This window comes from Psittacula echo, assembly GCF_963264785.1.
Source record: "Psittacula echo genome assembly, chromosome: 26".
NCBI classification, from domain to species: Eukaryota; Metazoa; Chordata; class Aves; order Psittaciformes; family Psittacidae; genus Psittacula; species Psittacula echo.
This window is the reverse complement of record NC_137761.1, coordinates 1277603-1290157: the sequence shown is the minus strand read 5'-3', so window position 1 is coordinate 1290157 and position 12555 is coordinate 1277603. Positions and strand designations below refer to the sequence as shown.

Below are 12555 nucleotides of genomic sequence, written 5' to 3'. Positions count from 1 at the left end.
CCAAGGGCTCAGCACCACCCCAGAGCTGCTCCAGGTGACCCGAGGTGCACACAAACCAGCTCCCAGGTGCTCTTTTAAGGGGGAAAAGTGACTTTTTAGCACTAGGAGTTTATTGTGGAGCCAGCCCCGAGGCAGGGCTGGGGCTGGGGCCCAGTTACAGCTCCCACAACGGGCACTGAAGGCCACGGGGTTGAATCCTTGGGGAAGAAGATGCTTTAGAAACGTCGTGGTTGGAGGTGGAACCGGGCTGAGGGGTTCAGGAACCCCAATGGGGGCTTCCCCCCTTCCCTCGTCCCCTTGAAGACCTGGAAAACCTCCTCCAGCTCCTCCTGTTCCCATCCCCAAGGTACAAACCCCCCTCCCGGCGCTCCCGGTCTCGCTTTGCCATGGGAATGAGGAGTCATCACCGGCGTCTCCTGTCGGGGCTCCGGCTCCGGCGGCGGCCGCCCCTGGAAGAGAGCACGGAGCTGGGCCTGGAGAGGGCTCCAGGGACACCTCAGAGCCTAAAGAGGCTCCAAGGAACCAGGAGAGGGGCTCTGGACACAGGATGCAGGGACGGGATGAGGGGGATCCCCTCCCTTTGGGATGAGCTTTAGGGCCCTTTCCAAGCCCCCCCCGGGGCTGTTTCCCCCTCAGCACCCCCTGAGCTCGGTCTCTCACCTCCTCTTGCCCTTGGGGGGCCCCCGCACGAAGCACCAATCCACACTGATGGGCTGCCCCATCAGCTCCTGCCCGTTCAGCCCCTCCATGGCCGCCTGCGCCTCCTTGTAGGTCTCGTACTCCACCAGAGTGTATCCCTAAGGAGCAGGGAGCAGAAGGCGGGAAGGGCTCCTTGTCTGATGCCAGCAGGGCCAAGGGAAGCTGGGCTGGCAGAGCCCGGCCCTACCTTCAGGTAGCCCGTCCGCCGGTCCAGGTTCAGGTGGATGTTCTTTATCTCCCCGTACTCCGCAAACTTGTCGTGGATGTCTTCTTCTGTGGCCTCCTCGTGCACCCCCGTGACGAAGAGGATCCAGCCCTCGACCGCTGCGGGTGAGGAGGGAACCGGCTTCAGTGGGGCTGTGGAAAGGGACCCCCCCCCCCCCCCGCTGGAGCGCTGCTAGGGCCCGTTCCCAGCGCTCGGATACGCACAGCGCTGCGGGCCCGGCTCATCCCCGTCCTGCTCCACGCTGTCGTAGTCCTCACGCACCCGCGCCCGGGAGCCCTCCTCTGGGGAGAGAAGGAGTGAATGGAGCCCCCCCAACGCCATTGAACCCCATCAGAGCACCGAGGGACCCCCCCCAGGGACCGATCCTCACCCGAGCCGAAGCCTCGGCCCTTCCGCTTCTTGGCCTTCTCCTTCAGTTTGTGGATGCTCTCTGTGGGCAGGAGGGCAGCGGGTCAGGCTCAGAGCACGGCCCCGGAATGGGCAGCGCCCCTCCGAGCCGGTGCCGCTGCCGGTGCCGGCCCTCACCGTCGCCATCCTCGTCCATGGCGAAATCCTCGCCCCCCGCCTCATGCAGATCCAGCACGTCCGCCATCTTGCCGCTCCCGCCGCCGCCGCCGCTGCGGTGCACGCCGGGAGGCGCGCCGGAAGGGGCGGCTGCGCGGCGCCATCTTGGGGAGGGCGTACGGGTGGATGCGTCGCCGCCGCCATATTGAGAAGGGCACACAGAGGAAACGACGTAGCCGCCATCTTTGGGAGGACGTAGGGCGGAAGCTGCGTAGCCGCCATCTTGGGGAGGGCAGGCAGCAGTTACCGCCGGACCCCGGTGCTGGGAGCACACGAAGAGCTTTATTCCGCGATACAGCGCCTCTGGCAGAGGTCTCTAAAAGCGGCGGTAACTTTGCACCGGCACTTCGGGAAGTACCGGGTTACAACAGCTCCTCTTTGCCTTCACCAGCTTCCTGTTTCGGTAGCTACAGTTCTCAGACATTATCTCGGTGTTCTCTCTTCGGTTCCTCTTGACTTGCTCACTTCTCCCATGCTTTGCCCCTGATGACACTCAAGATGTCCGCGCTCCCGTCCAGCTCTGCTGGCGCAGCAACTTGGGCAGCCTTCGCCGCAAGGGCGTGCGGCGGAAGCCGCGAAGCCGCCATCTTGGGGAGGGCGTGCGGCGGAAGCCGCGAAGCCGCCATCTTGGGGAGGGCGTGCGGCGGAAGCCGCGGAGCCGCCATCTTGGGGAGGGCGTGCGGCGGAAGCCGCGGAGCCGCCATCTTGGGGAGGGCGTGCGGCGGAAGCCGCGGAGCCGCCATCTTGGGGAGGGCGTGCGGCGGAAGCCGCGAAGCCGCCATCTTGGGGAGGGCGTGCGGCGGAAGCCGCCATCTTGGGGAGGGCGTGCGGCGGAAGCCGCGTAGCCGCCATCTTGGGGAGGGCGTGCGGCGGAAGCTGCGAAGCCGCCATCTTGGGGAGGTCAAAGCACAGCTCCCCGCTCGCCCCGCCATGTTGGGGGGGTCGCGGTGCCTCTGCCCCCTCTTTCCCTCCCAAACGCTGCCGTGGGCCGCGCTGTGCCCCTAAGGAAGACGAAGCCGCCGCAGTTACCCCAAATCGGGTGTTTATTGCATAAAGTCGTACACAAGGCGCAGTGGTGGCAGCGATTCGCCCATTGCTGCCTGAACACTGAAACAATCCCATGGGATGCTCTAGGAACCGGGATTTGCTCCTTTCCCACCCTCTGGGCAGAGGCAGAGACTCACAGCAGGGTCCGGCGTTGCCAGGAACGGCCGTCTGATGCTCCAGATGGTTCTGGAAGGCTCTGGAAGCACCAGGGATCCCATCCCAATGGAAGAAGGAGTCGCAAGGGTAAATCCCCCCTATTTCCATCCCATCAGACATCAAGTGTCGTGGCAAGAGGCTGCATATAAAAAAAAGGTATAAATCCCACTAACCCGGGTTTGTTAGGACAAGATTACAAAAGTGGAGGAGCTACGGCTAAGGCGGGGGGTGGAATTCCAGGTGCCCGCGTTGGAAAAGGAGGAAGGGGTTTGGGAATGGCCGGGAGCGAGGGGCAGGACCTGAGCCCTGGCTCGGGGTTAAACATGGCTCTGGTTAACTAAGACTTACAGTGAGTTCTGGTTAAGCAAGACTTAAACCCAGCTCTGCTTAGGTGAGGCTTAAACACTGTTCTGGTGAAGGAAGACTTAAACACTGCTTCTGCAAGACTTAAACTCAGTTCGAGTTAAGTGAGACTTAAACACTGTTCTGGTTAACTAAGACTGAAAGTGAGTTCTGGTTAAGCAAGACTTAAACAGCTCTGGTTCACTGAGACTTCAACACTGCTCTGGTTAAGCAAGACTTAAACCCAGCTCTGCTTAGGTAAGGTTTAAACACTGTTCTGGTTAACAAAGACTGAAACCCAGCTCCAGTTAGCTGACACTTAGAATCAGTTCCAGTTAACTGAGGTTTAAGCACCGGTTAGCTCAGACTTAAACACTTCAGTCTGGTTAAGCAAGACTTAAAGGCAGTTCTGGTTAAGGGAGGATTAAACACTGCTCTGGTTAAGCAAGACTTCAACCCAGCTCTGGTTAACTGGGACTTAACCCCAGTTGCAGGCAACCAGACCTGATTTGAAGTCCTGGCATCCCCAGGGCTCCCCATTCCCTGCTTCCCACGGGAAGCCTGGCTAGGCCTTTGGAACCTGGCTTGGGAAGGATGCTCCAGGAGGCACATCCACCTCCTCTGAGCATCAAACACTCACCTGCAAACCCAAACCCTCCATTGCCAGCAGAATTCCCAGCTGCCGCCAGGATTTGGGTTCAACACTCCAAGAATCCAACAGGGATTAAGGAGGAGCAGGGCAGGAGATGAATTAAATGCCCCTTAAGCACCATATGGGGTGGTTGTTAATGCACTACAGCCCACCCTGGGCATGAAGAGCCAGAGCTGGGCTGCAAATCCCAAGCCTGGAATGCCGGATTCCCATGTTTAAGCCTGGCCAGACAAGATCCCAGTTTAAATCCCTTTTGCCATGCTCAGGAGCTTTTCCCCTCTGGGCTTGAACTCGTTGTGAAGGGGGTTGATAGAGCCCCCTCTATTCTAGAAGCAGAACAGCACCAGAAAGCAGGTCTGTGCTCCAAGGAGAAGTGCTAAATCCCTGGAATGCTGCCGGCTCTGGAATACCACCAGAGCAGGAGGAGCAGAGCAAAGTATTACAACAAGGTTTTGAGATCTCTAAAGGAGCTTTCCCCTTTCCAATTCCTCTCCACTGTGCAAACGGGCCGGAAGTTGGGAACATGCGTTAGGGCTGGATCCCATTGGGAAGCGGGATGCCAGCACTGGGGCCTAGCAGCTGGAGGAGTGTGTGCTTCCCAGCTGGCCAGCAGCCAGCATCAGGATGTCTTTCTTCTCCTTATGGAAGCGCAGCTCCTTCCCGGCCAGGCGGGCTTCATCCAGCTCCCGCTCCGTGGATGCCAGCTCCCTGGAAAGAGCCCCCGGGCTGCTCTGCTCCCGGTTCACCCAGTCCATGGCCATCTGGTTCCTTATGTCATCGTCCAGAGCACGGTGGGAATAGTGAGCCAGGACCTCCTGGTGGGAATGCCAGGGAAAACAAGTCACTGCATGGGATACAGGGTGCTGAGTGAGCTACAGGAGCACTGGGAGGAGGATAAGGCATTGGGAATGCTGCTCGGGATAGCGGGACTCACCTGCCGTGAGCACTGCCTCTCCCGCATGGCTTTGAGGCTGCCATTCCAATGCAGCAACTGGAACACGGTCATCAGCTCCTGGAATAGCACGAGGGGGTCAGGAATAAAGTGTGGGATGAGGGGGAAGTGTCAGGAGCACGTGTTGGGATGAGGACTCGGTGTCAGGAGCAGCCAAGCCAGCTCCCAGCTCCGGGCACAAAGGAAGGACTTTGGAACATCATGTCCCATCCTTTGCAGTTCCAGGGATCATGGAGCCTGTTCCCAGTTCCAGAGGCGGGAAGTCAAAGACTCTCTCAAGGTTACCCAGATCCACGGTGAAGATTCCCAAAGCCTATCCCAGCCTGAGGAATACCCTCTGTAAACAGCCTGTCCATATAAACAGGGCTGGCTCCCACCTCTGGAGTGTTTCCATCCCAGGGAAAGGAGCCAGGCGAGTGCTACAGGAAAAGCTTCCCTAAGGCAAGGAACCCCCATTGCAGCTTTGGGACGCACCCAAACCCCCAGAGGGAGCGGGAACGGATCCATGGCATTCCACTAGGAGCAGTACCTGGAACTCCAGCATCGATTTCCCCTTGTTAGATTCCAGCATGAAGCGGAAGGCACCGATCCCGGTGTTGGGATTATCAGCTTCCTCTCGATTGCCCTGCAGGAGACATTCCAGACAAGAGCTGCAATTCCCAACCCAGCGTTGCTCTGGGCACCATCTATGTGCCACTGCAGTGAGAATTCCCTCCGGGATAAGTTTTAATCCTCACTATAAAACCAACCCCCAAACCTGCCGTAAAGAATCCCAGCTGGAAAAGCAACATTCTCTTCCCATCATTTGAGGTCTTCCCTCTCCCCCATCAATGGAAAAGCCTTACGTTGAAGGATGCCAGAGCCTCGGAAACGCTCTTCTCAATGAACTCATCCGTGATCCGTCGGGAAGGGTGCTCATTGAACACGGAATTCATCAGCGCGATCTTGGCAGCGCTCCTCCGGGCTTCAGCCTTGGTGGGACAGAACTGGGGAGACACAGACCCCATGAGAGAGCCCTCTGCTCCCAGTGGGAACTGGGTGGTGCTGCTGGGATGTGGCACGCTCGGACAGCCTGGAATCCTTAGGAAACCACAGTTATCCCAAGCATGCCAAGCACAGGGAGCAGGGAGGCGGCTGAGCTCAGCACCAGGAAATGCCACTGAGCACAACAACAAACCCAAGGACCACAAGGACCATTCCTTGGGCCTGGGGTTGCCAGAGCTGTTCCTTTGGGATACATCCTTCAGGACATGGAAGTTAAATGCCTGAAGCCAGGAGAGCGCAGGAATGGGAAGCGCTGTCAGGACCCAGTGTGAATTTGGGACCTTTATTTCTGGGCTGGACCCTTTCCTTTGCTCCTCCTATCAATCCAATGGTTTCTCCAGCCATTTGCCACCTTTGGGAAGAGGTTCCAGGTGAAATGGGAACGGTGCTTTACCAGTTTGGAAATGGATCTCACTGGGAAGGAGGCTGAAAGATCAAAACCAGCCATCAAATGGTGGTCTCCAGAAGCATGGATCCCACCCCAGCACTGCTGAGGTCCAAGTAGGGAATACATCCAGCAAAGTAAAACCAGCATCCCAATTGCTGCTGGATGGGGGTTCATAGGAACATTTAGGAGCTGGCTTGAAACAGAAGAGGGTTACAGGCAGATCCCATGGCATTCCCACGCTGCCAACCAGCCGGAAAACAGTGCTGCTGCCCCCAGGAAGCTACTGGAGCATCAGTGGTGGTGGGGACCCGAGTGTGAGAGTGAGCTCTGCAGCAGGGACAGCCCCACCTGAGCCCCAGGTACCTGGAAGCTGCCGAAGCAGCTGCCCCCGGGCAGGGTGACGTAGCAGACGTAAGGGGGGCTGTTGGAAGGGACCATCTCGTACACCACGAGGGCCCCGTTCTTCAGGTCGGCGCCACGCGACTGCTTCATTTGCCAGAACTCCTGCAGGGCCTCCACGACGTTCACTGAAGGCACGGGGAGAGAACTGAGGTCAGACACAGGGAACCAGACCCCCCCCGCAGCCCTGATCCAGCTCGGCGGGGACAGCACCAAAGGGATGTGGAGCTCCCTGGAGAAAGCTCCTTACGGAGACCTCAGAGCAGCTCCTAAAGGGGCTACCTGGAGAAGGGCTTTGGACAAGGGATGGAGGGACAGGACAGGGGGAATGGCTTTAACCTGCCAGAGGGGAGACCGAGATGGAATATTGGGAAGAAGGTGCCTTCCAGCCCACCCCATTGTGGGATTCTCTGTCCCACAGTCGGGCTCTAGGACCCAGCGGTGTGGGGAGGGGGGGGTGCAGGTGCTTCCTTAGTGACTGGAGCAATAGGGCAGAGCACTGAGACGTGGCCAAAAGGGTTGGGATTTGACTGGATTCAATACTTCCAGATACAGGAATGTCGTAGGGAAGTAAAATACCTACTGGAAACTCTACAGATGCTTTGGGATAATGGGATTTCTACGGCTGGAGAGCAAATGGCAGCGAGAGGAGCAGGGAGCATCTGCCCTCTCCTCAATGCAAGGCTGCCTGAGTGGTGCTGAGCAGCTAAACCCTGGCTGAGAGCTTCAATCCAAGTCTGGAATCCAGTCTTCAGGCTGAATTTGTCCTCAATCCATGACTTCTACCCTTGGAAAGAGGCAGAAGATGGGAAACAAGCATCCTAAATCCTGATAGGTGCCATCTTCACGAGAATGGTCCTTAAGGAAGCAAGGACATGTGCATCCTGAAGGATTTTAATCCCATATGGAACATGAAACACAGGAGAGAAGGACCGGACAATTTGCCCCAGCCCTGGCAGTGTTCAAGGCCAGGCTGGACGGGGCTTGAAGCACCCTCCTCTAGTGGAAGATGTCCCTGTCCATGGCTTTAGATGAGCCTTAAGGTCCCTTCCCATGTATTCCATGATTCCATGACCGCAGGGAAAGGTGCTGAAGAAGCACTGCTCTCTTTGCATCCTGCTTGACACAACACAGAGCCTGTTCTGCCCATCAGCCCCAAGCTCTGTTTCTGGCTCCCGAGCTGTGGATCCCACAGCACATCTGCCTTGCATATTAAATACAGAGGAATAAGTGGTTCCACATGGAGCCGAGCTGCTCCGGAGCCAGACGAGCAGCATTCCCTGCTCCTGCCAAGCACTCCCAGCCTCTGCTGGACCGGCCGGAAGTCAGGAACTCAAACCAGTGGCAAAGCGTCTCCTTCTGGGGGGGTTCAGAAGGGTTCTTCCATCCTAGGACCAGGAAAATCTGAGCTTTAACCTTTGCTTTTGGTCTTCGTTCAAGAACAAGGAGTGGACACGAATCCCAGAGTCTCTGATGCAACACTTGGCCGCAGCCCCGTGGAGCCGGAGCGTGGTGGAACGCTTCCCAGACATCAGCAGGCCCCTTCCCGGTGACTTCTCCTCTCAGCCATAGGGACTTTCCTCGGCGAGGTGCAGAGCAGGGAAGTGAGGGGGATCCCAGGAAAGGAGGAGTTTCCTGGGATCACTGAGGGGAAGCAGGGGTTTCCTTGTGCTGCCATCAAGCTGAAGTCAAGGAATGACCAAATCGCTCCCACATGAGACGAAGCCTCCTTAAATACTCCAAAAAGGCTCAAACAACCCAAGCAGCCGCCACCTGACCCCGCTTTTCCGTGTCACAGCACAAGGGAGAATCCTCCTCTGCTTAATGCCACCAGGCAGGGACCTGCTCCAGGTCCTGCACCCTCCTGGGTACCTCTGGTTGTGCCCTACCTTGTGTCCCACCACCTAAACCATAAAGGTCTCGCTCTGGGTAGGGATCCCAAGCACAAGGCTTGAGCTTGGGTGGCTCTGGGTCACTATGGGGTGTCTATGGGTCGCTATGTGGTGCCTATAGGGTGTCCGTGGGTCACTATGGGTTGCTATTGGCTTGTGGAGGGTCTCCATAGGGTATCTATGGGTTGCTATGGGGTGTCTACTGGTTGCTGTAGGTCGTTATGAGGATGTCTGTGTCACTACGGGGTGTCTATAGCATGTCTGTGGGTTGCTACGTGGTGTCTACGGGGTGCTCATGGATCATTGCGGGTCTCTACTGGGTATCTATGGGGTGCAGAGGGTCTCTATAGGGTATCTGTGGGTCGCAGAGAGTCTCAGTAGGGTCTCTATGGGTCGTGAAGGATCTCTATAAAGCATCTATGAGTCACGGAGGGTCTCTACAGGGTGTCTATGGGTCCCTGTAGGTCGTTATGGGATGCCTATAGGGTATCTATGGGGATGGGGTCACCCTACAGGAGATGCTGGGGGGCTCTACGAGGTGTCCATGGGTCGCTGTGGGGCACCTCAACAAATAAAGCTCATTAAAAGTGACTGAAAAGCAAACAAATCCGACTGGAACCGGCTGAAACCGCAGATGGGAAAAGCCCCCGGGAACGGCACCGAACAACGCAGATTCCTGACACCGAACCCAGCGACACCAACCGGGGGGAGCGGAGCCCACGTTAAACCCATTCCCCTTGTCCCGTCCGCCCGCCCCGCGCCCAAAGCCCGTGCCAGGGTCCCTGGGGCTGCTCTGAGGCCCGGCCCGAGGCTCACCCCCGGCTCCCGCAGCCCCGCTCACCGCGGCCGTAGCCCTGCGTGTGCTTGGCGAAGCTCCTCACCACGGCCTCCACCGCCTCCCGCAGCACAGCGGGCGGTCCGCAGCCGGGCAGCGGCGGCGCCGCGGGTCCCTGCAGCCCCAGGGGGGGCGGCGGCGGCGGCAGTCCCAGACCCAGCCCCGGCGGCGCTGCGGGCAGCGCTGCCCCTGGGCCGGGCGGCGGGGCCGGGGCACCGGTGACCCCCGGGCGCAGGGAGCGCAGCGAGCCCAGCCCCGGCTGCAGCCGCGCCGCCCGCACCGACTCCATCGCAACCAGCGAGAGCCCCGCCGCCAACCGCCGTCACTCACCGCCCGAGCGGCCAATGGGCGTGCGTATCGCCTCAGGGAGGGGGCGGGACGGAGGCGGGAGCTGGCCAATGGCAACGCGGAGGAGGCTTCGGGGAAGGGTGGTGGGAGGGAGGGAGGGGAGAGGCAGCGGGCCAATGGCAGGGCAGGGTGCCGGGAATGTGGGCGGGGCGCGGGAGAGCTCCCAATCAGAACCCGCTTGTGGGGCGCGGAGAGGATGTGGTGCACCCGAGTTACGTACCCCAATCACAAGTGAGGGACGGGGTGAGAAGGCGGGGCTTAGAGAGAGCTGCCCAATCGCGCTGCAGGGCTGATTATAATGACAGAAGAATGAACCAATCGGAACGCAGATGGAAGTGAGGGAATTACAAACACGTTCTGAGCGGCCTGCAGAAAGAAGCCAATCAAAGCCTTCGATACATACTGCAAGGCGGAGCGTGCTGCCCGCAGCCAATCAGAGCGCTCGTTTTGCCCGTCACCGCCTTCCACCGCTCTGCCGGGGGTGGCTCCGCTTCCCGTCGCGTCCCGCCGCGGGCCCGGCCCGGCCCGGCCCGGCGCGGCCATGGAGCCCTGGGTGCGCTTCAGCGCGCAGAGCCAGGCCAAGGAGCGGCTCTTCAGGTGCGGGCGGCGGCTCCCGGCTCCCCCGGGGCGCCGGAGGCCGGTGCGGCCGCGCTGACCCGCGCTCTCTTGCAGGGCCGCGCAGTACGCCTGCGCGCTGGCCGCGGACACGCTGCGGAGGAACGGGGCGAGCGCCGCGGCCCTGGCGAGCGTCCGGCAGCTGGAGGCGCACCTCAGCCTGGGCCGCAAGCGTGAGTGCAGCCGGGGCGGGGGGAGCGGGGCCGGGGCGTGCGTGCGGCCCCGGTGACCGGCGCTGTCCGCCCGCAGTGCTGCGCCTCGGCAGCGCCGCGGAGGCCGTGGAGGCGGCCAAGCGGGCCATGCACCTCTCGGACACGGTGCTGCGGTTCTGCGTCACCCTCGGCCACCTCAACAGGGCCTTGTACCTGGCCTGCGATAACGTGCTCTGGGCCGGCAAGAGCGGGCTCGTCCCCAGCGTGGACCAGGAGAAGTGGAGCCACCGGTCCTTCAGGTGAGGCGCTGCCCCACGGGTCCCTCCGCGGTCCGTGCGCGCAGAGCGCGGGCGCTTCCTCCCCGCTCCGTCCCGCTCCGTCTCCAGGTATTACCTCTTCGCGCTGGTGCTGAACCTGAGCCGCGACGCCTACGAGCTCCGCATCCTGCTGGAGCGGGAGGCGGGCGGGAAGCGAGCCAAGGGCGGGGACAGCGCGCTCCAGGCCCGCGCTGAGACCCGGCTCCAGCAGCTGGGGCTGAGGCTGCAGCTCCAGCTCCGGCTCCTGCTCCGAGTGCTCCGCAGGAACCCGCCGCTGCTGCTGGACCTGGTGAGGAACCTCTGCGACCTCTTCATCCCCCTGGACAAGCTGGGGCTCTACCGGACCAGCCCCGGCTTCGTGGGGCTCTGCGGCCTCACCTCCTCCGTGCTCTCCATCCTCACCATCCTGCACCCCTGGCTCAAGCTGAAGCCTTAAGCTCTGCTGCCGGGAGACGCGGGCTCATTGCTTGGCTGTGGCGGCTTGGACCGATGGGATGCGGTGGGAATTCTGCGCCTCCCGCTGCCTGTGGTGCCAACAAGGAATGGGAGAACTCAATGGACCTGAACGTGGTTCCTTTCCCCATCGACTTCCCTGGCTCTCTTCGGGGGTTAATTTTCCCTTGTTCCTCTTCAGAGGGAATCTCCCAGACTGGATCCAGCCAAAAGAGCTGGAAAAGGCTCCCTGGGTGCTTCTCCCAGGCTTGAGGGGGTTAAACCATGGGGTGGGATGAGGTGGGATGCATCCAACACCCCTTTGGATGCTGCAGAGTGGCCACAGATGAGCCGGGCTGGATTTGGGAAGCCTTGGAGCTCTATGGATTCACCCTGCTGCACTTTGCTTCCCACATACTCTCCTAGGGGCTTTTCCTTGGGATCAGTCCGGGTGAGGGCAGCTCGGTGCCGTGATTCCCATTGTTCCCATCAGCCTGTTCTGCTGCCTCACTGGATTTATCCATTTCCCTCGGGGTTTACGGCACTGTCCGGGGCAGGCAGCAGCATTCCGGCTCAGAGGAATGGGGCTGGGAATTCCCAGCAATGGAGAGGGAAAAGTGTCCTGAGTGGGATGAGGAGCTTTGGACTTTGACCCTGGAATGAGGTTTGGGAAGCTCCTATGCTCCGAGGTACCCCCAGAGTGCTGTTAATAAATAGTCTGTACATGCGTTATTCCAGATGTTCCCCCTGTTATTCCATACTCCCCCTTCCAGATCCCCCCTTCCATGTATTCCCCGCATTATTCCACATATTCCTCCTGTTATTCCATATTCCCCCCGTTATGCCAGATCCCCCCTCCAATTATTCCAGGTATTCCCTCTCCATTGTTCCACATATTCCCCCCCTCTTGTTCCACATTCCCCTCTCCTTGTTATTCCAAATCCCCCCCTGTTATTCCACCTGTTTCCACCATTATTCCATATTCCTCCCATCCACATTACCCCCTCATTCCCTGCTGTTATTCCAAGGATTCCCCCCCTTGATCCCAGTTGCCTCCCACTTATTCCAGGTACTTTCCCCCTTGTTAGTCCATGGATTCCCCCAGTTGTTCATATTCCTCCTGCTCCCAGCTCCCACCATCAAGCGCCAGGATCCAGTCCTTGATCCACTGGGGATGCTGCCCTCCAGTCCCCCATGGATCCAGTCCCTGTTCCCCTGGGATCCATCCTCCTTGGGGTGTGGTCCTTGATTCCCTGGAATCCAATCCCTCCATGGAGCCAGTCCCGAATTCCCTGGGGATCTCCCCCCCCCAATGCTGTCCCCAATTCCCCCTATTCCCTGGATCCATTTCCTGATCCCCTGAGGTTCCAGATCCCATGATCCCATTCCCTGACATCCAGTCCCTGATCCCATGGGAATCATGGGGCCAGGAACTGGGGACTGGGACCAAGAACTGGAGATGGGGACCATGAACAGGAGGCTGGGAACGATGTCC

At 59.7% G+C, this 12555-nt stretch overlaps 3 protein-coding genes across 4 annotated transcripts; 1 reads left to right on the top strand and 2 right to left on the bottom strand.

The window, feature by feature from the left end:
- Positions 1–85: 85 nt before the first annotated feature.
- On the bottom strand, positions 86–1571 carry RBM8A (RNA binding motif protein 8A). The gene is made up of 6 exons (XM_080635031.1): positions 1451–1571; positions 1296–1355; positions 1129–1206; positions 887–1023; positions 661–797; positions 86–449 (listed from the first exon to the last, which is right to left on the bottom strand). The coding sequence occupies exons 1-6, from the start codon at positions 1515–1517 to the stop codon at positions 404–406; spliced, it is 525 nt and encodes a 174-aa protein (XP_080491157.1). The 5' UTR covers positions 1518–1571; the 3' UTR covers positions 86–403.
- Positions 1572–2402: 831 nt separating this feature from the next.
- Positions 2403–9502, bottom strand: LIX1L (limb and CNS expressed 1 like). 2 transcript variants are annotated; one of them, XR_013958541.1, is made up of 7 exons: positions 9203–9502; positions 6434–6597; positions 5484–5624; positions 5168–5263; positions 4621–4698; positions 3675–4501; positions 2403–2831 (listed from the first exon to the last, which is right to left on the bottom strand). XR_013958541.1 is itself a non-coding variant. In XM_080635017.1 (6 exons), exons 1-6 carry the CDS (start codon positions 9483–9485, stop codon positions 4259–4261), a joined length of 1005 nt encoding a protein of 334 aa, XP_080491143.1. In that variant the 5' UTR covers positions 9486–9502; the 3' UTR covers positions 2403–4258. The 2 variants fall into 2 exon arrangements, 1 of the variants encoding a protein (XP_080491143.1); XM_080635017.1 differs by having other exon boundaries at positions 2403–4501.
- Positions 9503–10015: 513 nt separating this feature from the next.
- On the top strand, positions 10016–11790 carry PEX11B (peroxisomal biogenesis factor 11 beta). The gene is made up of 4 exons (XM_080635001.1): positions 10016–10141; positions 10217–10332; positions 10409–10610; positions 10698–11790. The coding sequence occupies exons 1-4, from the start codon at positions 10086–10088 to the stop codon at positions 11062–11064; spliced, it is 741 nt and encodes a 246-aa protein (XP_080491127.1). The 5' UTR covers positions 10016–10085; the 3' UTR covers positions 11065–11790.
- The last annotated feature ends 765 nt before the right edge of the window (positions 11791–12555 follow it).